General features: G+C 42.3%; 2 protein-coding genes across 3 annotated transcripts; both read left to right on the top strand.

Annotated features, from left to right (window-relative positions):
- Positions 1-3,548: 3,548 nt before the first annotated feature.
- LOC124376631 lies at positions 3,549-5,095 on the top strand. Of its 2 annotated transcripts, none has more exons than XM_046835836.1 (6): positions 3,549-3,600; positions 3,700-4,041; positions 4,199-4,291; positions 4,411-4,512; positions 4,599-4,636; positions 4,809-5,095. In XM_046835836.1, the coding sequence occupies exons 1-6, from the start codon at positions 3,549-3,551 to the stop codon at positions 4,926-4,928; spliced, it is 747 nt and encodes a 248-aa protein (XP_046691792.1). In that variant the 3' UTR covers positions 4,929-5,095. The 2 variants fall into 2 exon arrangements, with proteins under 2 accessions (XP_046691792.1, XP_046691791.1); XM_046835835.1 differs by having other exon boundaries at positions 4,193-4,291.
- Positions 5,096-21,612: 16,517 nt separating this feature from the next.
- Positions 21,613-23,005, top strand: LOC124376634. Its single transcript, XM_046835839.1, has 5 exons — positions 21,613-21,716; positions 21,816-22,157; positions 22,309-22,392; positions 22,523-22,624; positions 22,744-23,005. The coding sequence occupies exons 1-5, from the start codon at positions 21,665-21,667 to the stop codon at positions 22,869-22,871; spliced, it is 708 nt and encodes a 235-aa protein (XP_046691795.1). The 5' UTR covers positions 21,613-21,664; the 3' UTR covers positions 22,872-23,005.
- The last annotated feature ends 2,834 nt before the right edge of the window (positions 23,006-25,839 follow it).

The following is a 25,839-nucleotide window of genomic DNA, read 5'->3' as shown; positions in this document are numbered from 1 at the left end:
TCACACTCGGCCTCAACTCTCGAGTCCAAACTCATGACTGCTTGTAGACTGGTTTAGAGGCGGAGCTTATAATCATAGGTTTACTTTCCCACATGCAACATTGCTGGGGGTTTATCTTTGATTGGTTTGTATTACTTTATTTTTATTAGTGCAGCATCTAAGGGTCATGTCATCATTTAAGAATACCATTATGAGGAGATCGAATGTTCTACTGTAAGGAGAGTTTAGATTCCTACATCAAATTTAAAGGTTGATGAATAAGCATAAGGATGTGAGCAACTTTACCAGGTAGCAGCTTGTGATGTCTTGAAAACTGGGTCAGAGCATCTCCCAAAAAGCAGGTTTTGTGGTGTGTTCCAGAATACAGATGTAAGTATCAGGGTGTAAGAGAATGAGATTAGAACAAACAGACTACACAGTTGAGTGGTCAGAGACCCCATGATGACCCTTACACACCACACAAAGCTCCTGCAATGGACATGTTAGTGTCAGAATTGGACCATGGAGGAATGGAGGAAGTGTGTGGGTTCACATTCTGCTTGAAAACTTGTCCTGCTGTTCATATGGATGTTACTTTCACATGTACCACCTACGAGGTATCAGAAAGATTTGAGACCAGTGCACCACAGATCCGGTTGCATTGCAGAATGTCCTCCATCAGACGCCTTAAAACCTGGCAGTAGAACTTGTTATTGATGGTCTGGTCCCTGGGGATGAATTCTAAATGCACGATACAAGAATGTGGAAAAAGACGATGAAGATGCACTTGGTCAAGCTGCAGACCTGCCTCACCTTTTGTCGTGGAGATGATGTGTGAAGACTGTGAAGACTGTTCCTTCATCTCAGGGTCATACTCGCACACCCACTGATGATCATCCTCGACATGAAGGACAAGTTCTTTGTAGACTTTGACTGTAGTGTTCACAATTCAACACATTTCTCTGGGACGGCAAATCACAAGCAGCTGTGTGACATGCAGGAGAAAAAGTCTGATCCATGGAAGTAACAGCTTTCATCTGCAGCTTTTATCTTGGTGTCAGATACAACAGCACACTTTCAGAGTTCTTGTGGAGTCTGTAAGGATGGTCAGATCTCTCCATGAGGTCAGACCCTGAGAACTGTCAGGCCACAAAATAAACAATAAATGTTCTAATCTGAGGAGAGAAAGCCATTTGTTCAACTGTCCTCTCACCCATCCTCTCTCTCATCCTCCACTCCCCCTTTATAGAATATTAGTTTACGGTTTTATCCTCTGGCTAAGATTTAGACTGGCGAGTTTGTGTCCGTGAGCAGGTTTATTTGACCAATCACAAGGCTCTAAGCAACTCCAGGTCCATGATGAATGATTAATTGAAAAGATCAAATCAAATTAAATCAAATTTTGTCACATACACATACATACAGAGTACGACATGCAGTGAAATGCTTTTTACGACTGTCTGGCATGTGGGAATAGGATGGGGGAAGAAATAAAACAAGGGAAAAAAGAAGGCAGATAAATAAAAACAATAAACTTTGAAACGTAAATATAAAAATATATAAAGACTGGAAAAATTGTATATACATGGTATGTTTATGGATACAGGGTATGTTTATGTACAGTAAACAGTAATCACATAAGGTGGTTGATGTGATTGTCCTTAAAGTGAACGTGTGTGGTATGGTGTGGTATAAGTGAATGTGTGTGGTATGGTGTGGTATAAGTGAATGTGTGTGGTATGGTGTGGTATAAGTGAACGTGTGTGGTGTGGTGTGGTATAAGTGAACGTGTGTGGTGTGGCATAAGTGAACGTGTGTGGTACGGTGTGGTATAAGTGAACGGGTGCGGTGTGGTATAAGTGAACGTGTGCGGTACGGTGTGGTATAAGTGAACGTGTGCGGTACGGTGTGGTATAAGTGAACGTGTGCGGTACGGTGTGGTATAAGTGAACGTGTGCGGTATGGTGTGGTATAAAGTGCACTGTGCCGTGCAAGTCCACAGTTAAAGTGACTGTCCAGGGTTTAAAATGTTGTAGTGCGAAAAGAAAGAAAATATAAAAAATATTTGCAGAAGTGCGATGATGGAGAGAATGAGGAGGAGCTTCTTCCCGCAGGCCATTTGGAGTTTTAACCAGAAAACACCCAGGATCTAAAAGCTGGATCTAAATGCTGGTCACTCTCTCTCTGTGTTCGCTTTCAGGGAGCGGTAGTGTTTCCCTGAAAGCAACAAAGAAATTAGTCCATTGTTGGGATGGCTGAGGTCCTTCACAATCTTCCTGTCTCTGGTCCTGCACCATGTGCTGTTGATGTCCTGCAGGTTAAGGAGCTCGGTGTGGATGGTACGTTCAGCTGAACGCACCACCCTCTGAAGGGCTCACCTGTCCTGCATGGTGCTGTTCCTGAACCAGGTAATGATGCTACCCGTCAGAACGCTCTCAATGGTGCAGGTGTAGAAAGTCTTTAGCACCTGAGAGGGTAGTTTAAAGTCCCTTAAGCATCTCAGATGGTACAGACGCTGCCAGGGTTCTTCACCAGGGTGTTGGTGTGACAGGACCAAGAAAGATCCTGTGTGATGTGAACACCTAGGTACCGGAAACTGTCCACTCTCTCCACTAGGGTCCTGTTGATGTTTGGCGGTTGGTATGAACGCTCCTGCTTCGTGCTGAAGTCCACGATCAACTCCTTAGTCTTGCTGATGTTCAGGAGAAGGTTGTTCTCCTAGCACCATCTCTCCAGGTTTTTAACCTCTTGTAGTAGGCCGTCTCGTCGTTGTTGGAGATCAGACCCACCACAACAGTGTCGTCAGCAAACTTGATGAATGAAAGCCAGAATGCTTAAAATAATCTATTAAAATTAAAGAAGTAAATACAAATAATACAAACAATAAGTTGATCAGCTTGAATTAGAAATATTCAAGATAAATCTTTTATTACAAATTTGAGTCAGATTTGAGTTTAAAAATTGGAGGACACCCAACAAGTCCAGGCTGTGATGGGGCAGAACTGTTTGACAGCACAAGGAAAAACTACACAATATTAGAGTGTGGATTTAAAGTTATGGCTAATTTGTATGTAGACAAATGAATCAGGAAATATTTGGAGATACAGAAGTACGACATGAAATATCACTGAACATTTAAAGTGCAGCGCTTTACCTGGAAATATATTTCTAAACCTCAGACCACAGTTTTCAAGAGGGCCATGGATCTGAAGAGATCTGAAAGCCACAGGCCGTGTCCATTAACTTGAAAGTTGTAATGTGTGGTAGTAGAGGAAGACTACAGTGTAGACATGAAGCTCAGCATAGAGCAGACTGATAACTTTACTTTTAATGATCATTAACTTACACGATTAATAAAGCTGTAGTAGATCATATCCGCATAGTCATGTGACTCGTGACAGCATCAGAAGAGACGAGAACACAAGGAGAATTTCACATATCATTAGAGCAAATGAACCAATCAGATCAGTCCACAGCTTCAAATCATCCAATCAGGTGTGAGTGAGAGCTGCTTTTCTACTGAACACACAAGTTGATTTCCTCACTATCACTGTGTCTGAACAGGAATGATGATCTCACTCTTTGTGGCGCTTTACTCTCTGCTTTGTCTCTGCACAGCTGGTGAGAACATTTTCAAATCTTTCATTTCAAATAGTAATATTACATATTTACCTCATTTACTGACATCATTAACCATTAAATATCACACACTTTTTACAGTAAAAACATCTGACATCAAGGAGCTTCACGTGAGAACAGTAAAGAGTGGAGAAGATGTAACTATAGCGTGTGATCTCAGTCTGATCAGAGACAAAAGTAAAGTAGTCTGGTACAGACAGAGTTTTGGAAAAGTGCCTCAGTTTTTTGCAAAACGTTACGGGACAAATAACTACACATTTACTGATGGATTTAATGATAATCGCTTCAATTTTACTGTAAATGAGCATCAGTTTGATCTCAACATTACGAACCTGAGAGAAGATGATGGAGGAGAATATTTCTGTGGAGAAATGGAGGGAACTACAATAAAGTTCACATCTGGAGCACGTCTGCAATTTGAAGGTAAACAGTTTGACTCTGATAAGCTGCTAATTCCAGATCAACACTTTAACCAGTATTATGTGTACATATGCAGTAAATGTTGAGGATTTCACTTTATTCATATTTACTATCATTTCTGTTCATCTGCTGCTTTTCTAATTGATTTGTAAAGATAAAGAGATGAAACTCTGTCCTTCACCTGGACCAAAAATCAAGATCACAGGTTCTGATACACACCAGGGTTCAAACAGCAGTGATGAAAACCATAAGCGTACGTTTTGTTCAAATAATCTTCTTTCATTTTCAATAACACAATTTTCATTAGTGAATTTTCCCTGTTAATATTAATATTAGATCATTTATTAAGTTTTACATTTTTTATCATTTCAGCTGAAAAGCATTGGATTCTTTATGCCTTAACGACCTTCAGTATAATATCTGTTATTGTAATCATGGTTCTGGTTGGAGTTTTATTTAAAAATCATAGAAAAGGTTTGTATAATTATTATTATTCAATTTTTTCCAAAATGTGCATTTTTTTCTATATTTTAAATTTTGTTCTTTATATTATTGTTCAGGTGCTTCATCACAAAACCCTGAAATCAGCAGCAATCAGGTAATCCAGTCTTCTATTCACTGTGATTCTATTCTGATAAAGAAATCCACATCTGACCTACAATCCACAATGTACAAAGAATTTTCCTAAACCATTTACTAAATATCAATGGACTCATTCTTTTTAGTCTTTAATCCACTCTGGTGTATAAACACCTCTTGTTCTTTATCAGGCTGATGATGAAGATGTCTTGAACTATGCAGCTGTGAGTTTTGCTAAGAAACCTTCATCCTCCAGAACATCCAGAGACCAGAGACATGAAGACGTTTATGCACAAGTTCAAATCAAATAGATCCAAAGAAATGAGTTCAGACTTGAAAATCAATAGAAATTGAATTATTCCCCAGTTTGTAGACAAACGTGTCATATTTTAATCAGAAAACAACATTAGTGCACATGATTTCTTGAATGGAAAAATATCTTTTTGTTGGATCCTGAAGATAAAACTATCAGAAAATGTCTCATTTTGAACATTTTACCTCAACTTTTATTATGGAATTTTTTTTTTGCATGGGAGCTTTATAAAGATTAGAGATTATATAAATCTTATGAATGTTGTAATGACTTTAGATTAGTTAAATATTTTATTTTGTATGTCTGTAAATGCAATCTGAAAAACTAAGAGCCTTTATGTGTAACAGTGCAGGATGAGGAGAAGATGCTTTTGTTTGTCACACATACAATACAAATCCCTGGGTATTAGTGTCAGAACACAGGGTCAGTATATAATATATATAATATATAATATAAAAAACAAACTTCCCCTGACCTTTATTTTGTCTGTGTGTCTTTTTCTCCATGTCTATGTAAAATGTCAGTGTATAAGCTGCATAAGAAGAGACGTGGTAGAGATATTCTGGTTTAGCTTTGTGTGCTTTCGTTACACTGAGCCTATAAAAATATAAAGTCTTGACCCTAAAAAATGTTTTGTTTCCACATTGAATTTCTACCACAAGATGATTGACTTTTTTTTTACAGTGAGGAAGTGCAGAGGTTAATAGACTGGTGCAATGCTGACAACCTGTCCTGAATGTGGATAAGAAAGTGAGGGTTGTTGACTTTGGGAGGACACAAAGTGAATCCATAAAGTTTGTCAAAAATAACAAATTCCTTGGTGTTCCTCTGGGAAATAAACCATGTAGTCTCTTACCACCAACTCCATAACAATAAATGTCACAAAGCATCTAAGTTTTATGCAGATGAATCATGGTCTGGTTTAGCATATCATCATTTTGGATGAGTTATCAGACTCCTGAAATCGGCTCCGTGAATCGGCTCCACAGGTGTGCAGGAAATCATGGGATTTTTGCGCACAGGTTTTGGTGACAGACTCCTCACAGTTGCTTAGCTACCGGCATCGCCTGCTGCCCCAGCTTGGCAGGCTCCAGCTTGCGCCACCAGCTCAATTTTCGGGTGACCCAGACTCCTGCTGCTCGTTTATTATGCAGTGTGATCTGATTTTAAGCATGCAGCCCTCTTAATTCAGTATGGAGCGCTCCAATGTGGCCTACGTCATTTCCCTCCTGTCAGGCGGAGCCCTAAGGTGGGCCACCGCGGAGTGGGAAAGTCAATCGGCCAACTGGAGATCATTCGCCGCCTTTTTTGCCGAACTCCATAAGGATTTCGGCTCATCTATGCCACGCCAAGATGCGGCCCGCTCCCTGATCTTGGCCACACAGGGGCATTGCTCTGTTGCACAGTTCGCAGCTGACTTCCAGACCCAGGCCATTGACAGCGGATGGAATCGCATAGCACTTTACGATACTTTCCTCTGCTGTTAAGGACGAACTCGCCGCTCGTGATCCACCCCTGGATCTGGATTCTCTGATCTCCTTGGCTACACGCATCGATCGGCGCATGAGGGAACGCCACCAGGAGCGTGGTTACCCCACTCAGGCCCTAGATACTCACAGTCCTTCAACTATAAGCAGTTCCCCACCTAATGCTTTGGGATCTGCCAGCCGTTCTTTCTCTCCACCACAGGCCATGGAAATAGGACGTCACCACCTGACCCCCGCCAAGAAGGAGAAATGTCGGTCGATGGTTCTATGCCTACTGCAGAGGTAAAGGGCACATGGCCACATCCTGCCCAGTAAAAGGCAAGGCTAGTCGGTAAAGGGGGAGCACCCACGAGCCACTCCTTCCCTGCTCCCTCCAAACCCACTATCTTTGTCCACCTTCAGGTTGCCCCTGGAGGCACGGAATTGGCTGCCTTCATTGAATCTGGGGCTGATGCCGAATTCATCAACCTCAAGCTTGCCTTGCAACTACTAGTCCCCATGGAATCCCTACCTGAAACTCTGCTGATCAGAGCCCTGGACAGCAGCCTTTTAGGGCGGGCCACGCACCGCACTAAGCCTCTACTCATGGCAGTGGGGAAACAACATCAGAAGTGGCTTTACTTCCTGGTCATCTCCTCTCCACAAGCCCCCATCATGTTCGGGTTCCCTTGGCTTCGGAAACACAACCCACGTGTTGATCGGATTACAGGGCGTATTCTGAACTAGGGTGTGCATTGCTTTGGCAACTGCCTCGCCCTCTCCCCACCCAAACCACTGCGGGTTGTCACTCCTGAGCACTCAGATTTAGCATCCATTCCTGAAATCTATCATGACCTCACACACATGTTCAGTAAGGCCTTGGCTACCTCCCTGCCTCCCCACTGACACTTTGACTGTGCCATTGACCTGCTTTCAGGAACCAGTCCCCCAAGGGGCCGCTTGTATCAGTTATTCGCCCCAGAGAGAGCTGCCATGGACCAGAATATCCAGACAGCAGGTATCATCCGGCCATCCTCCTTCCCAGCTGGGGCAGGTTTCTTCTTAGTAGAAAAGAAGGATAAATCCCTGTGACCATGTTTTGACTACCGGGGTTTTAATGCGATCACTGTCCGGAACCATTACCCCTTGCCGCTTATGGCCTCAGCGTTCAAACTCCTGCATATTGCCACAATCTTCACTAAGCTGGATCTACGCAATGCATACCATCTGGTGCATGTCAGGGGGGAGGATGAATGGAAGACCGCCTTCAACACACCAGCCGGTCATTACGAGTACCCCGTCATGCCCTTTTGGCCTAACCAATGCCCCAACCGTCTTTCAGGAACTAGTCAAAGAGGTCCTCTGTGACATGCTCAACACATTCGTGTTTGTCTACCTAGATGATATCCTAATCTCCTATTCAATAAACAAACAGGAACAGGTGCGTTAGGTCTTGAAGAGACTCCTCAAGAACAGGCTCTACGTAAAACCTGAGAAATGTGAGTTTAACACCTCACAAACCTCATTCCTGGGATACCTACTTTTAGCCGGTAATATCCAGATCGACCCTGCCAGGATCCAGGCAATCCGGGACTGGCCAAACCCCACCTCTCGCTGCCAACTACAAAGGTTCCTGGGCTTCACCAATTTTTATCGCCGCTTCGTCAAGGGCTATAGTTTGGTGGCAGCGCCCCTCCACCGCCTGACATCCTCCCTTCGCTCGTTCTTTTGGGGACCCGTGGCTGAGGAGGTATTTCTCAAGCTTAAGTGGAGATTTACGGAGGCACCCATCTTCATCTTTCCCAACCCAGCCCGGCAATTTGTTGTTGAAGTCGACGGCTCCAATGTAAGGGCTGCCCTGAGGATAACCGCCTGCATCCTTGCGCCTTTTTTTCCAGGTGCCTTAGCTCCTCAGAACATAACTACTCGGTGGGCGAGAGGAAGCTCCTTGCTGTGAAACTGGCTTTGGAGGAATGGTGCCATTGGTTGGAGGGTGCGGAGGTCCCCTTTCTGGTCTGGATGGATCATCGCAACCTTGAGTACCTCCAATAGGCTAAACGACTTAACCTCTGACAGGCTAGATGGGGCCTTTTCTTTGGCTGCTTCCAGTTCTCTCTTTTGTACCGGCCTGGTAGCCGAAATGTTAAGCCTGACGCGCTCTTGAGAGTTCATGCCCTTGTGGAGGTGGAGCCATGCCCGGAGACCATCTTTCCCAAGTCGGTGTCGGTCCGCACCCTTAGTCTTACCTTGGAGAAGCGGTTCAAGAATGCCCGGGCCAGGGGTCCTGTTCCTGAGGGTTGCCTCACTGGTCTCCTGTTCATCCTTGAGGGTCTCCGCTCTGATGTTCTTTGAAGGTGTCACAACTCCCTGTGCTTCTGTCGCAGCCTGCCCCGACTGTGCCCGACTCAAGAACCCTTGTGTCTGCCCCCAAGGTCTTCTTCGGCCCCTTCCTATCCGGAAACGCCCGTGGTCACACCTCGCCATGGACTTCATTACCGGGCTGCCCGTTTCCAATGGCAACACGGTTGTCATGTTGGTCATTGATCGGTTTTCAAAGATGGGCCACTTCATCGCCCTACCCAAGCTGCCGTCTGCCAAAGAAACCGCCAAGCTGGCCCCCCAGCACATATTTCGCCTCCATGGTTTTCCCAGAGATATTGTCTCGGACTGCAGACCTCAATTCTTGGCTCAGTTATGGAGAGAGTTCTGCCGCCTGGGCATTTCCTCACATGCACAAAACCTTTGGAACTCTCACCCCACTGAGATTAAACAGGCAGAGTATTTCACTGTTTTTCTCTCAGTCTGTCCACATACACAATTCAATGATAGAAATGTCTTCTTAAAAAAACAAACTCAACTCAAATGACAAAAGCAAACTTATATGTTACCCATGAAAAAGGCTTTTCAGCACATCAAAAAGTGAAATCACTGAAGGTGATGAAGAATGCACAAACTGACTATTCATCTCATAGATCAATCGTTGTGGAGGTTTAATGGTCCTACCAGCCCTAGTACTAACTGTGTCTGTACAAATGTGTTCTGGTTGATTGCAAATTGCAGGGTCAACTGTATCCGGAACAGTGTTATTGACTACATGTGAAAGTGGAAAAACTAGCAGGGTTAAGGAGTGCTGAGAGGAACTTTCATCTAACTCATCGTCAGGAGGTAGTCCTTCATCCAACAAATGTGGGATGCTACTACAGGTTTCAGAATCTGCTTTTGAATTGGAATTGTGCACATCCAAAGAACACTGAATTTCAGACAAAACAACTGAGACACTGTCATCAGGGCAGCTGTGCTGATCAGACTGCATAACCCAGTGAGCTGTTCTCTTATCACTCTCGGGATGATCAGGCAAGTCTTTAGTTGAATCACTTGAATGGGACTTGGATGGTAAGTCGACTTCATCTTCGTACAGAAAGTTAACAGGGAGATTCCTGTGCACAGACTTTTCTCTGCCTGTTTCAGTGTCTCTTATGCGATAGACATTAATGGGTGATCTCACGGACATCACTTCGTAAAGGCTGGACTCCCACTTGTCTGCAATTTTTCGTTTGCCACGCTCACCGCGGTTCGCCGGAAGGACTCGGTCACCAGTGGTCAAAGGTGATCCTTTCACTTTCCGATTGTAGATTTTGGCATGACGAGCTTGCTCAGTAGAACTGTGCTTCTGTGCAATTTTTGCAGCTTTACCGAGATCACATTTGAGGCTTTCACAACAGTATCATCGCTGAGAACATGTTGGAACATCACATTGATTGGAAGACGCGGAACTCTTCCAAATATTAGATAGAAAGGCGCAAAGCCTCGTGAACAGCATCTGCAAAGACTGTGGCTACTTAGATTTGGACTGGGCAGGTAAAGCTTTTATCATGTTTCCTAAGGTTCTGTTGAAGTGTTCTGTGATCTCTTTTCCCATGGGGTGGTAAGGAGTGGTGTGCGATTTCTTGACACCTGACATATTCAACAACTCCTTCATTAATTTGCTCTTAAAACTTGAACCTTTATCCGAATGCACTCTCCGAGGGAATCCGTAAACACAGAAGAGACTCTTCCACAGGTGATAAGCAACCTGTTTTGCAGACTGGTTCTTGCAGGGAAAAGCGTAGGCTAATTTAGTGTAATGGTCTGTCGCTACCAGAACATCCACACTCTTGTCACCCCGCTGTGCTGTCCAGAAATCAATACAGATGAGTTCCATAGGCTCAGAGGTACGTATGTTCTCAAGAGGAGCACAATCTTTTGGTTCAGGGGTCTTTCATCTCTGTCAAATCGGACCACCAACTATTTCTTAATAATTTACCAACATGAATAAAAAGTAACAAAAAGTTGAAATCTGGAAGTAAACACTAAGGACCCTCTCTGCTGTGCCCGGTGTTAATCACCGACACCTGTTACTCATTACCAGTTCCTCTTTATAAGTTCCACTTTCAACCTGACTCGCCGTCGGATCTACACAGTCATGCTTGTGATCTCCTGGATTACCAACTGCCAACATTCCCCTCGCATGGATTACCTTCACCCTATGGATAATTCCCGCTGTAAGAAAATTACATGCCCTGTGGAATATACCCGCTTTTGTCAGGAATCCACCTGCCACGCCTCCTTCAGAGGCTGCCTTTGCCGCTGCGCGCTCCCAAGCGTGCAGCGCAAATCACACACAACTGAAGCGCATTATGAACTCTCTCCCTGCCTCCATATAAACCACTCACTCACCCACACTCGGGGTCCGTTATTGTAGGTTCATGCGTGGTCGTGCAGGTTCCTGCTGTGTGTGTTCGCACTTCCGCTGCTTCCGCTGCATACTCTCTCCTCCCGGACTCCGCGTCCTTTCCACTGCCGCGTTTGGCTTTCCCAGCGCACCTCGGACTAGAGACGCTTCCCCGTCACTTCACCCCGTGCCGCGCTTCCTTCTTCACGCACCGTGGATGTATTCTTTTGAACTGCCGTTTGCCGGATTATCCCGATTCTGCACGGGTATTTTGTGTTGGCTCTGCCTTTGCTGAATAAAGTTTATGTTTGCCGTTACTCCGGCTTCCGCCTCCGTACCTCGCATAACAGCTTTACAGATTACTCCCGCTGTCTGGATTATACTCGCATTACGGTTCGTAACTTCCTGACTCGTGTTTGTGTTGTGAATCTCAATAAAACGAAATGATTGAGTCACTTCTGCTTCCTATGCGTGGTGACTGCCGTGACAAAAACAAGTCCAAACTTATTCATTTAAAATGTTTAGACAAAGTGCAGCTGCAGTCTATGAGTCCTTTGATGTGGTAAAACCCTGATTGGCCTCACGCTGGTGTTTGGTTTGAGACGTAATTTGTTTTCCATCTCATACCACAGAGTGTATTTCAGGGCTGATAGAAACACAATGAGGTTTAAAGTGAGAGAGAAAAACTCGAGTTTATTTCTTCATCATGGAGGAAAGAGATATTAGACTTTTATAAATCTACTGATTGGAACATTTCCAGTTAAAGGTTCAGTTACTGAAGTGTGTTTAGGTTGAATATTGTGAAACTTATAGTGAATCAATAATTAAAGATGGGGTCTAATTAGGTCTAATATATAATCACATTGTCACATTAACTGTTACTGCTTCACCCACTGTGCACCTTTTACCTTTTACCTATTTGAGGACAGTCTATTCTGTGCAAAAATCCAAAAGAGCTGTCATGTGTACACACATTTTACATCAAGGTTTCCAGTGAAGTTACTAACATGTGTTACAACATCTCTAATGCTGTTAGTTAAACAACAACTCAAACAAATTGCTTTTGTCAGAATAAGAGTAAGACTGCATGCAGAACCATTGCGTCACCAAGAACCTAGCAACTGTCTTAGCTTAGCGATCATGTGTTTGTGCAACAAGAGTAAATGATGTGAATTCATCATCAACGCATTTTAAATTTTGAAACGAGATGGAATTATAACCAAACTGGTCTAATCAACTGCAAGTCTGTCAGGCTGATGACGCGGAAGCGGAAATAACTCGATCATTGTCTTTATTCAAAAACAGTTCAACAAACTAAACACTCACATGCCACGAAGGAAAGCAAACTAAGATATCCGCTCGAGACGAGTAATCCAAAACGAAAGTAAATGTCCAACGGAAAACATAACCTGAACTGAATGCAACTCCACGGCAAAGAGTAATCCAACGTGGAAACAGAGTCTTGGGAACAGAACCAGCGGGAAGGCAGGCGGTCGCGGAGTGACCAGCATGACAATTTAAGAACCGACAGCCTGTGACTCGAGAACGTGAGTTTATATAGTCTAGTCCTTAACGAGCCACAGCTGTCGGTGATCCTAGCAGGCAAAGAATAATGAGGAACTGTGACAGCTACTGAGGGGGTGTGGCAGGGTGAATCTCGGACAGCTACTGAGGGGGGCGTGGCAGGGGAATCCCTGACAAAGTCTCATTCACATTCTTGCAAAAAAATGTATACGTTTGTAGGTGTGGATGTGAAATGAGAAACATGGTGTTTGAAATGTGCGACTTTAATAAATGATCCTCGTATTTCACATCAACAGATATTTAAAACTGCCGATTGCACTTTGTTCTTTCCTGTGTCTCATTTAACAGCAGCTCATTTCCTCCACTCACCCGGTCACTGCCTTTGTGTGTCTGCTGCAGTTATTCAACCAGGAAACTTTTCTTATTTTGTCTTAAAGTAGGTCTAAACTCCAAATCAGAACTGATCAGAATCTTATTTTACATAGAAATCCGTATTCATCAGATTCTTTCTTTCCTGATGTTTTTCTTGCTGCTTGTATTTTCTCTGGAGGTCCATTAAAGAATCATCTGTTTAATGTAGAAGTTTGACTTGTACTATACTATTTTATAATAACAAAAATCAACAATTTCACAATAATAATAAAGAAATACAATTATTAATAGGAAATTGAGAAAAATTTAAGCCAGTAGTTTGAACATTTATCTATAACGTATATAATGTATATAATGATAATGTATAACAGTATTAAACTGCTTGTTCATGTACATCTGAGTCCAACATCATTTTCAGAAAATATACACTGTGCTGCATGCAGTCCGATTTCTGAGAAATCCAACCAGAGCAGTGTGTTAGATACATTTATCAGACCAGTTTACTTCAACTCTTATACACACTGCAGTGTAAATCTACACATATTAATGATTTACTACTACTACTACTATTACTACTACTACTACTACTACTACTATTATTATTATTATTATTATTATTATTTACTAATTTTAGGTTCCCTGGTGGTCTAGTGGTGAGGATTCGGCGCTCTCACCGCTGCGGCCGGGGTTCAATCCCTGGTTGAGGGAACCAACCCCAGCCACTCTTATAACCGGTCCCAAGCCTGGATAAATGGGAAGGGTTGTGTTAGGAAGGGCATCCAGCGTAAAAACATGTGCCAAATCAAACATGCGGATGATCCGCTGTGGCGCCCCCTAACGGGAGAAGCTGAAAGAAAGTTTTTTATTATTTACTAATTTTATATATAATTCATATTTTCTTTTTTCTTTTCTTACTGTATTACATTTTAATAATGTACATATTTTTGTTTATTTCAGCAACTGGAATAAAATGTGTTGTTGTTAAATACCGTAATTTCCGGACTATTAAACGCACCCATATATAAGCCGCACCCACTGAATTTTACAAAGATTTTTATTTTGAACATAAATACGCTGCACCTGTCTATAAGCCGCAGGTGTCTACACTGAAAATAATGAACTTTACACAGGCTTTAATGAAAGACAGTGTCTGTTACACGGCTTGTATCTAAACAGTAGCCTACCAAGAAAGTCATTGTTCACTGTCTTTCTCCTTCCTTTCACAACTATTTCTCTCGAGAGTTTTTCTTTTGGCATCGTCGTGCGTTTAAAAATCACCATCGGTGAAGCTTTTCTCCCGATGCCGTGCAGCTCAGAACACAGGTGAAGTGCGTGTTTTCATGCCCGGTTGTTTTCAGCATGACAAATGATTTCCTGTAGACAGTCCGAGTGAGCGGCAGGTCAAACATCAGAGGAACATCATCCATATTTATGATGTGGTGCAGCCCGATTCAGTGGGAGCGCATCTAATTTAATATAAAGAATTTCAGCAATTTTATTGGTCTAATGTTATGTTACTTCTGTAACCTGCACAGGAGAATAAAGTTATTTTAAAGAAGTCCGATCTGAACTTTATAAAGACACACAAAGGAAACACAAAAATGTGTGATGTGTGTCTATATGTGTGCATGAGCATGTGTGTGTGTGTGTGAGCATGCATGTGAGGGGGTCTTTGTGGTCATGTTTATGTGCATGAACTTTTCCATTGTATGATAAAGATCTCTGCTACTGGTGTGAATGTGCAGGTCACTACAACACACTCATTACAGGAAATAAAAAATTCCAATGATAACACTCATTGTGTGGAGGTGATGAACTGTATTCATTCTGGATTCTGCAGTTGAAATTCTTCTCATTATAGTCACTAATGAAGTTTGCATGAAGCAGGTCAGTGTGAGGTGCTGAAACACTCCGTCTCAGAAACTCAGAAACCACAATGCTGTTTTTATTAAACTGAAACACCTGCATATGAGAGACACTGCTGCAGCCACTAACACTTCTATTAATGTCTTAAGAACATTTTCACACTCGGCCTCAACTCTCGAGTCCAAACTCATGGCTGCTTGTAGACTGGTTTGGGGTGGAGCTAATAATCATTTCTCACATGCAACATTGCTGGAGGCTTTTTTTATAGATGTTTATAACTTTTTTTTTTAGTGCAGCATTTAAGCATCATGTCCTAATTAAAGAATACCATGTTGAGGAGACCAAATGAGATGTTCTATTGTCATGAAATTTTAGATTCCTGCATAAAATATAAAGGTTGATGAATAAGTATAAAGATCTGAGCAAATTTAACCTGTGGCAGCTTGTGATGTCTTGAAAACTGGGTCACACCATCTCCCAAAAAGCAGTTTTTGGGGTGTTTCAGAATACAGAGGTAAGTATCAGGGTCTAATGAGATCAGAACACACAGACTACACAGTTGAGTGGTCAGAGAGCCCATGCTGACTCTCGTATACCACAGAAAGCTCCCACAATGGACATGTTAGTGTCTTTTGAGGAATGGAGGAAGGTGGCCTGAGAAGCTTGTTTTAGCCAAGCTTCAGTCTCACCTTCAACTGCACGGCATTGGTGATACATTTCAGTCTGATTTCAGGTCGAGACATAGCACTGAATCAACATTATTGAGGGTCCATAATGACATTCTTGGAGCCTTGGATGGTAAAAGCTCTGTGGTTTTGGTGTTACTGGACCTTACCACTGCATTTGACACCGTGGATCATGCTGTAAGACTTTTGCTTGATCCTGACCAAAAGGTCGGCCCCCTCCCGAGAACACAGCATGGATGCCCGAGAGGGGTGTGGGCCAGGATGTGGGCCCTAACACGTTTTCCTCCAGGACTCACGGCAGGGGACTAACGACCCCGCAACCCCCCTTTCGAGAACCAGAACATTTCCAGGAATACAGTAGGCTCCCCGGAGAGCTACCCTTGGTCTTGACCACCACATCTCCATACAAATGGTGGATCTGCAGACAAGTGTCTGACCCCTCTTCTCCTCCTTTTCCTGTTACATACTCAACACAGAACATTCTACAGCACACCGGATGATTATGTGTAAGAAAGGTCATATCACATGTAAATAACGACAGAAAATGTTCATGTTTCATTTCTTTACAAAGGTTTATCGCGACTGGTACACAGGTCCCATTCCCACAGCAATAGAACAAATAATAAAAAAAGGTTTTAATAAAGTTAAAGAAAACATAACTCTATACAAGGGGCGTGCCCCACTACAGATGTATACAGGCGAGGTGCCTCCCACAGGTCTGTAAGAACCAATCAATGCAAACTTCCATGACTAAATAATGTTTACATAATGCTTACTCTATCTGGGTATTTAAGGAGAACTGACCAACAATTCAGGGAATCTGTAAACAGATATCCCGCACGATTACTGTGTGTAGTCTCGTACCAGGTATGAAAGGTTTTATATTTCTTGTTTAAATGTAAATACTATTGGTTTGTATTTATGTTATATTTTAATTGAACTATAAATTGGCTTTGAATTGTGATTTTCTTACCTGGTTAATAAATTGTTATGTTTGATTTTATTCTGTGTTGCTCGGTAAATGTTGACACTGCAAGTAATAACGTTGCATCCGCAGTTACCGTAAGGACTGGAAATCAGGCTAGGATTGGCCTAAATCCCAGTTAGATAGTAAATATCAACTAAGGATTTTAGAGATACGACTAGCACTTGGCGTTAGTTTAAGTGTACTTAGAAGCGTGGAGGCTAACAATATGTATTTCCGTTTAGAGTAACATTTCTAATCACTCTAAATAGGGTCAGCCTCAACCTCTGATTATTTCAATATTATTCTATTCATTATCTGTGGTTAGAAATAATTATTGTAATAATTAAGTGTCACCTCTAAGGGGACTAAATAAAGTATGTTTAAAGTTGAGCACGCAGAGAGCGGCCGCTTAAGCATATAGTCCAACCTCTGGCAGCGACCAATACTGATTCGCTTATGACCGTTGACCAGTATGTTAATTATAGGGCCCATACTAGGATCTTGTGCGACTGTGTGAACCGAATGAACGAGTGTAATGCCAGAGCTTAATCAGAATAACTAGACAAACATCCATCAAAATTATACTATTAGTAAAATAACAACCTATGCAAATATTTATTGTTTTATCTAAATGGAGTCAGATAAAAGGTCAATAACAAAAATGAAGTAATACATTAATCCAAATCGTATTATCTAATGTGAAAGGAAAGATTAGAACGCGCGAGAATCCTTCGCCACGCCTCTGGAAACCGTCGTTGGACCAGTGGGTGGTTCCCCGCCTTACAATGCCATCCTCATCTCTCGTCTTCAACATGTTGTTGGACTGCAGGGTGCAGTATTAAATTGGTTCTCATCATACCTCACTAACAGAACTTTTTCAGTAATGCTGGATGATCATTCTTTCTTGTTTGCTCCTCTGTCATCTGGTGTGCCTCAGGGATCTATTCTTGGTCCTATTCTGTTCTCACTCTATATGTTGCCACTTGGACAACTCATCTCCAATCATAATGTTCAATTTCATTTCTATGCTGACGACCTGCAGATCTATCTTCCTGTGATTCAGAGTAATCGTTCTGCATTGGACCCTCTCCATAGTTGCCTTCAGGATATTAAACAGTGGCTTTCCCAGAACTTACTTCATCTAAATGAAGAAAAGACTGAGTACATCCTGTTTAGCTCGGACTTACCCAGCAGTTTTCTGAGTTTTGGTTTTAAATCGGCTTCAAATGGTACAAAACGCGGCAGCACGTCTTCTCACCAACACCTCCAAATGCTCCCACATCACCCCTGTCCTCTGCTCGCTTCATTGGCTTCCGGTGCGGTTTAGGGTGGCGTATAAGGTCCTGCTGTTTGTGTTCAAGACGATTAATGATCTGTCCCCGCCGTACCTTGCCGAATTATTAAAGGTCTACCAACCAGCCAGAACTCTCCGCTCCTCTGGACATACCTCTCTGGTTGTTCCTAAATGCAACTACAAAAAGTTTGGAGGCCGGTCATTTGCTGTCCAGGGACCAACGCTGTGGAATGCACTTTCATCACACATACGATGCGTCACTGAGCTGAGTATTTTTAAATCGCAGTTGAAAACTCATTTGTTCAGACAAGCTTTTAACATGTAGCCCTGATTCAACTGGTATTTTATGTTCATTGTGTCTTATTTTAAGTTATTTTCATAATTTTTTAATTTATTTTTTATTTATTACTTTTAATTAAACTTTACATTTTTATTTTTAATGTTTATTTTTTGATTTACTGGAAAGCGCCTTGTGCTCCTTTTGGTGGTTGTAATGCGCTTTATAAATAAAGTTTGATTGATTGATTGATTGATTGATTGATATCCGTTTTTACCTGCTGCCACATCTCCTTGTATTCATCTCTCTGCCGATCCCAATCCTGTTTCTCCAACTTCTTTCTCCTTATGCTCTCCCTCACTTCCTCATTTCACCACCATGTCTCTTTGTCTTCCTTTCTATTTCCAGATGTCACACCAAGTACCTTTCTAGCTGTCTCCTTTATCACATCTGCAGTAGTTGCCCAATCATCCAGCACCTCTTCACCAACACCCAGCTCCTGTCTGACCTCTTCCCTGAACCTCACACTACAGTCTTCCTCCTTACACCATCTTATAATTTTTTTTAGTCCTCACTCTCCTCCACTTCTTCTTCATCTCCAAAGCCATCCTACAGACCACCATTGGATGCTGTTTAGCTATACTGTCCCCTGCCAACACCTTACAGTCTCCAATCTCCTTCAAGTTGCATCTCCTACATAGAACATTGTCCACCTGTGTGCAACTTCCTCCACTCGTATACGTCATCCTATGCTCCTTCTTCTTCTTAAAATTCCATCCTTTTAGCAAAATCTACCACCATCTGCCCTTCCACATTTCTCTCCCTAAGACCATACCTACCATCACCTCCTCATCACCTCTGTTCCTTTCACCAAAATGGCCCTTGATGTCTGTCCCAATCACCAATCAGTCTTTCCTAGGTTCGCCCTCTACCATCATGTAACTCACTCCAGAATTTTTCCTTCTCACAACCCAGTTAACTGCCCGGTTGGTTCAGTACTGGAGTTTCTATGTAAGCAAATCACCCCAGGGTTGTTTTCTTCTACCCTGAAAGGTTATGTATCTGCTATCATGGCTTACTGTGCTGTGCTTGCTGAGGAGTCGCTGGGCAAGCATTCCTTGGTGACAAGTTTCCTGCATGGCACCCGGGAGGCTAAGGCCTGGGATGTGACCCAGAGTGCCTGTGTGAGACCTGGCCATTGTGCTGGATGCCCTCTCTAACCCCCCCTCTGAGCCCTTGGCCGAGGTGGCTATTAGGAGCTACCCCACGATTCATGCTGCAGGCATCCTATCCTCCTTATTTTCAGGCCCTCGACCAGGAGAAACTAAACTGACTCTGTTTGGTGTGAGCACTGGACACATACGTCCACAGGACAAAACTGTGGAGGAAGTCGGAGCAGCTATTTGTCTGCTAAGGTCCCCCAAAAAAAGGCGAACAAACAGACACTCAGGATGTGGATTGTGGATTTCATCTCATCTTGCTATGAGTCCTCTGGTCTCCCTGCTTCTTTTGTGGTCAAAGCTCACTCTGCCCAGAGTGTGGTGGCCTCTACAGCTTGGTCCTCTGGAGTCCCTCCCCATGACATTTGCAATTCTGCCTTTCTTCAGATTTTATAGCCTTGACCTTAGAGCCACTTCTGGCTTCTCCGTCCTTCGGTTAAGCTGTGCCCATACACACTAGGCAGGGACTGGTCAGTATGGCGTGATTGGACACTTATTCCCAAAGCGTTGTAGATGCAGCTCGAGTTCCTGAAAGGGACCGTCTCTAGGTTACATATGTAACCCTGGTTCCCTGAGGGAACTAGATGCTGCATCTCCAGGTGACACTCTCTGGATCCCTGCAGTGCTTCCTTCCCTTTTCAGAAGCTATCATCAGCTCCACCGCATGCACGTTTTAAAGTTGGTCATGGTCATGAAAGCACCCTGCCTGCATTGATGTCACGCCTCTCCGTTGGACAGACTGCACACGTGATTCAGAGCGTGGACAACGCAGAGTCATTCCCAAAGCATTGTTGACTCAGTGTATTGTTCCCTCAGGAAACCAGGGTTACATACATAACCTAGAGACATTCATATGGATGTTTCTTTGTATGTTTGGATGTACCAACTATGAGTTAACAAAACATTTCGAGACCAGTGCACCACAGATGCATTTTCAATGCACAATGCCATGAATGCAAAAAAGGGCGAGCATGCACTTGGTCATGCTGTAGACCTGCCTCGCCTTTTTCAGTTGTGGAGATGATGGGCTCTTGCTCTGTGAAGACTGTTGCTTCATTTTCAAATTTTTTTTTTTTTTCCCCACATACACATTCATACAGACTACGACAATGTAGGGCTAAAAAAATTAAGTAGATAAAGAAAAAAAATATATAAAGTAAAGAAAAATATACGTATGTACAAATGAATTCCAGAACGGGATTCATAAGTATGGAAGATATTGACAGAGTATACAATCTTCCTGGACCTGGTCCGACACCGCGTTCGGTAGATGTCCTGCAGGTTAGGGAGCTTGGAGCAGATGGTACGTTCGGCTGAAAGCATCCCCTCTGGAGGGTTCACCTGTCCTGCATGGTGCTGTTCCTGAACCAGGAATTGATGCTACCCATAAGAATGCTCTTAATAGTTCAAGTGTAAAAGGTCCTTAGGTGTCTCAGATGGTGCAGACACTGCCGGGCCTTCTTCACCCGGGTGGTGTTAGGACAGGACCAAGACAGGTCCTGTGTGATTTGAAGACATAGGTAATGGAAACTATTCACTCTCTCCACTGAGGTCCCATTGATGTTTAGCGGTTGGTATGACTCTCCTGCTTTATGATAAAGAACATTATCAACTTCTTAGTCTTGCTGACGTTCAGGAGAAGATTGTTCTCCTGGCACCATCTCTCCAGGTTTTTAATCTCCTGTAGTTAGGCCGTCTAATTGTTGTTGGAGATCAGGCCCACCACAACAGTGTCGTCAGTAAACTTGATGATGGTAGTGGAGTTGGAAGTGGCCACACAGTTATGTGTGTACAGGGAAAAACACAACCCCGTCATCTGAAGCATCCTGCAGAGCGGCCACCAATTGGTCAGTCCAGTGTTCGACCACCCTCTTAACCGGAGCTTCCTGTTTCAGCCTTTGTTAATTCTATCTGGAAAATGTGTGAGCTGTGACCCATTTATTTTCTATAAATTTCTAAGGGTTAACTTTGTATTTTGCTTATGAACAGACACAAGATCAGTGACCTCTGAACTGCCTTTGGGTACAAAATCAGTCTGTTGAAAACTTCTTAGTGTGATTTTAAATAATACTAATGACCTTTTCCCCCTAAAAATCTAATATTTACCATAAAACCCTCTATATAGGCTCACATGATTAATAGAGCTTCAGTAGATATTCGCATAGTCATGTGACTCGTTACAGCATCAGAAGAGACGAGAACACAAGGAGAGTTTCACATATCATTAGAGCGAATGAACCAATCAGATCAGTCCACAGCTTCAAATCATCCAATCAGGTGTGAGTGAGAGCTGTTTTTCTACTGAACACACAAGTTGATTTCCTCACTATCACTGTGTCTGAACAGGAACGATGATCTCACTCTTTGTGGCGCTTTACTCTCTGCTTTGTCTCTGCACAGCTGGTGAGAACATTTTCAAATCTTTCATTTCAAATAGTAATATTACATATTTACCTCATTTACTGACATCATTAACCATTAAATATCACACACTTTTTACAGTAAAAACATCTGACATCAAGGAGCTTCACATGAAAACAGTAAAGAGTGGAGAAGATGTAATTATAGCGTGTGATCTCAGTCTGATCACAGACAAAAGTAAAGTAGTCTGGTACAAACAGAGTTTTGGAAAAATGCCTCAGTTTTTTGCAAAATATTACGGGACAAATAGCTACAGATTGGCTGATGGATTTAATGATAATCGCTTCAGTTTTGCTGTAAATGAACATGAGTTTAATCTCAACATTAAGAACCTGAGAAAAGATGATGGAGGAGAATATTTCTGTGGAGAAATTGAGAAAACTACAATAAAGTTCACATCTGGAGCACTTCTGCAATTTGAAGGTAAACAGTTTGACTCTGATAAGCTGCTAATTCCAGATCAACACTTTAACCAGTATTATGTGTACATATGCAGTAAATGTTGAGGATTTCACTTTATTCATATTTACTATCATTTCTGTTCATCTGCTGCTTTTCTACTTGATTTGTAAAGATAAAGAGATGAAACTCTGTCCTTCACCTGGACCAGAAATCAAGACCACAGATTCTGTTATACACCAGAATTCAACCAGCAGAGGTGAATAACATAAATGTTTGATGAAATAATCTTATTTTCAGTTTCTATAACAAAATTGTCCTTTGTAATGACATTTCTCATTAAGAAATATAAATTAATATTAATATATAAATGTTTTACCTTTTCATAGGAGATGATTCTTGGATGATTTACACATTAACGACCTTCAGTATAATATCTGTTATTGTAATCATGGTTCTGGTTGGTGTTTTATTTAAAAGTCAAAGAAAAGGTTTGTTTAATTTTATTATTATTATTAGTTTTCATTAATATTATTTATAGAGTTAGTGTATACATTTATCAAAAAATCTGAATCTTTTTACATGCAAACATTTGTGTTTTATTGTTCAGGTGCTTCATCAAGAAACCCTGAAATCAGCAGCAATCAGGTAATCCAGTCTTCTATTCACTGTGATTCTATTCTGATAAAGAAATCCACATCTGACCTACAATCCACAATGTACAGAGAATTTTACTAAACCATTTACTAAATATCAATGGACTCATTCTTTTTAGTCTTTAATCCACTCTGGTGTATAAACACCTCTTGTTCAAGAATCAAGAATCAAAGGTTGCTTTATTGACATTGCAAATATGGACATTTGTGTTACTAAATATAATATAAATATAGAATATACAGAGACATAACAGAAATAATTCAATCTGAAATAAAAATAAACTACAATAATAATAAAGTATAATATAACTACAATAACAATATAATACAAATGATAGGAATAGTAAAAATGGACAAAGTGTGTGTGTGTGTGTGTGTGTGTTGCATATACTAGATCAGTGGTCCCCAACCCCGGGGCTGTGGACCGGCACTGGTCTGTGGGTCAACTGGTACCGGCCCGCTCAGAAAGAATCCATAACTTACATTATTTCTGTTTTATTTATTATCTGATTCTAAACGAGGTTTTATTTTGGAAAAGTTTTTCTCCTCCATATTTGTCTATGACTCACTCTTGATGCATGTCATAATGCCTCGGTCACATGTCTTACCTCCATCCGCTACCTTCTTAAAGAAGCTCCGGCCACTAACACATAATACATTACCGCTAAATTCAAACCCCCAAGAGAGCAAAATGAACAAAAAACAACACAGTGGATTCACGTTTATTATTATATTTAGAAAACACCAGTTTTTATGCTCGTATCATTTTATTTTGTTGTATTTATCCGCCACACCTTAAAGGCCGGTCCGTGAAAATATTGTCTGACATTAAACTGGTCTGTGGTGCAAAAAAGGTTGTGGACCGCTGTACTAGACGACATGGTTACACACTGTCCTTCACATGGTGGCAGGTGTGATCTATGAGTGTGCAGCTCTCTGTGTAGATGGTGCAGTTTGTCAGGGACTGATAGGAAGTTAAAATTGGGGATGATTTGGGTATTTTGGTGAAGAATCAGGTTTAAATGTGGTTAAAACCTGATTCTTCAGGGTTAAATGTGGGTGTGTCTTAGTTTCAGATCAGACACGGTGTTCAGGTTCTCTGCCATGCTGTAGTGTCTGTTCAGAGCCACATAACACTTCATTTTACTTTGGATTTGGTTTGTGTTTCCCAGTAGCTCAGATACTTCACTCTCAGGGTTTGTGTCATTTGGTTTATTTTAATTGGGTTTGTGGGTTTCCTCTGATCCTGAGTCACTGGTGTGTTAGTGTGTGTTGGTGGTATGTGCGTGTGTGTTAATGGTGTGTGAGTGTATGCGTGTGTGTTAGTGAATATGACTGTGGGATATCTACCGTAATTCTGCCTGCATGCATTGTTGGTGGTGTTTCTGTGCACCTTTAGGATAATTTTGCAGAACTCCACAAGCAGGACCTCAATTGGATGTTGGTCTGGTAAAGATTTAATGTCAATAGCACCTTAAGAGATATATTTACTGAAAAAAATAGTGATGTGTTCAATACTTGTTTTACCCGATGTACTGTATATGTGTGTGCGTATTTAGTGTTCAGTTTTCAGTTTTTATGTCTGTTGCAGATGCTCGAGTTCCCAAAGGGGAACGTCTCTAGGTTATGACCTTAACCCCAGTTCCCGAGGAACGAGACGCTGCGTCTTAACGCTTTGGGCGTTCCCAAAGCGTTACGACGCAGCTCGAGTTCCCAAAGGGGAACGTCTCTAGGTTATGACCTTAACCCCAGTTCCCCGAGGGAACGAGACGCTGCGTCTTAACGCTTTGGGCGTTTCCAAAGCATTACTATGCAGCGTTTCCTCCTCTCGTGTTCCCGAAGGGGAGTTGTCTGATCTCACCCATCTGGTTACTGTGCTATGGGTGTCTGAGAGCTCAGCGTAGCTGCATGGTGGTTGTCAGGTTTAAGTGCTGGCCAGTGGTGCCGGTGAGCTGGTGTGGTTGGCCAGACTGGAGGGTGTTGAGACTCTGTTCTGCCTGGTGCTGTTCTGGTCAGTTGAGAGCGCTGAGCAGGTTGGTGCTGACTTTGCTGGTGCAGGCTGTGCCTTGGCTGTGCTTTGTGTGAGGGTGCTGTTGGTCTTCTGGTGGGTGAGCTTTATCCGTGGTGGTGTTGCTTTAGTCTCTGCAATTCTGGAATTGTTGGATGTGTGTGTCTGCCCAATGCTGCATCTTTCAGTGACCATCTCTAGGCAACATATGTAACCCTGGTTCTCTAAGGAAACAAGATGCTGCATCAACAACACTTTGTGAATGCTTCTGTATTTCCGTGCTTAAAATTACGTGTGTGATCAGTCCAACAGAAAAAAAAGCACAACGTCACTGGGGGGGGTGACCTCATGAACAGGAAGGTATAAAAAGCACATGTCATGAAGACAGCGCTAGCTTTGAAAGTAAAGGAAGGGATGCAGGAAATGTGGTTCGAGACGCCTCGTCTCATTCCCTCAGGGAACCACGGTTACGTTTGCAACCTAATGACGTTCCTCTTCAGGAACTCGAGCTGTGTAAACAACGCTTTGGGAACGAGTGTCCAATACCAGCAGACTAACCAATCGCTGCCTAGTGTTGATGGGCACAGCGTCCACAATCCATCTAATAAGGGTCTGCTTATTGGCAGGAAAACCCTTTTTATATGGACCATCAACAGCTGGTCTGACTTTCTCTACACTCAGTTCCGTGGACGAATGTGTCCAGTGCTCACACTGGGCAAACCCGGTTAAGCTTTTGCTGGTTGCGGGCATGAAAAGCAGGAGGATATATAAAAATAATGTTCAAGGCAGGAAATGTATATTAATGGCACTTTATCAATTATAACGTTTTATCTTTTGAGCAATATCAACTTTGAATAATGGACAGTAAAGTTAAAGTGTGTTACTTCTAAAGATATTAAATCTGTGTATGAAGCCCACTTTTATCAGGAACTGTTAACATTTTAATTTAAGAAGGGCATTTTTAGATGTGAGTCGAGAAAGCTGTGGCGAAGGCAAACAGGTAAACAATGAAGTGGTACATTTACTAATGCTGGATGTTTAG

The sequence above is a fragment of the Silurus meridionalis genome, chromosome 23 (genome assembly GCF_014805685.1).
Source record: "Silurus meridionalis isolate SWU-2019-XX chromosome 23, ASM1480568v1, whole genome shotgun sequence".
Classification (NCBI taxonomy): domain Eukaryota; kingdom Metazoa; phylum Chordata; class Actinopteri; order Siluriformes; family Siluridae; genus Silurus; species Silurus meridionalis.
This window is presented reverse-complemented; position numbering and strand designations above follow the sequence as displayed.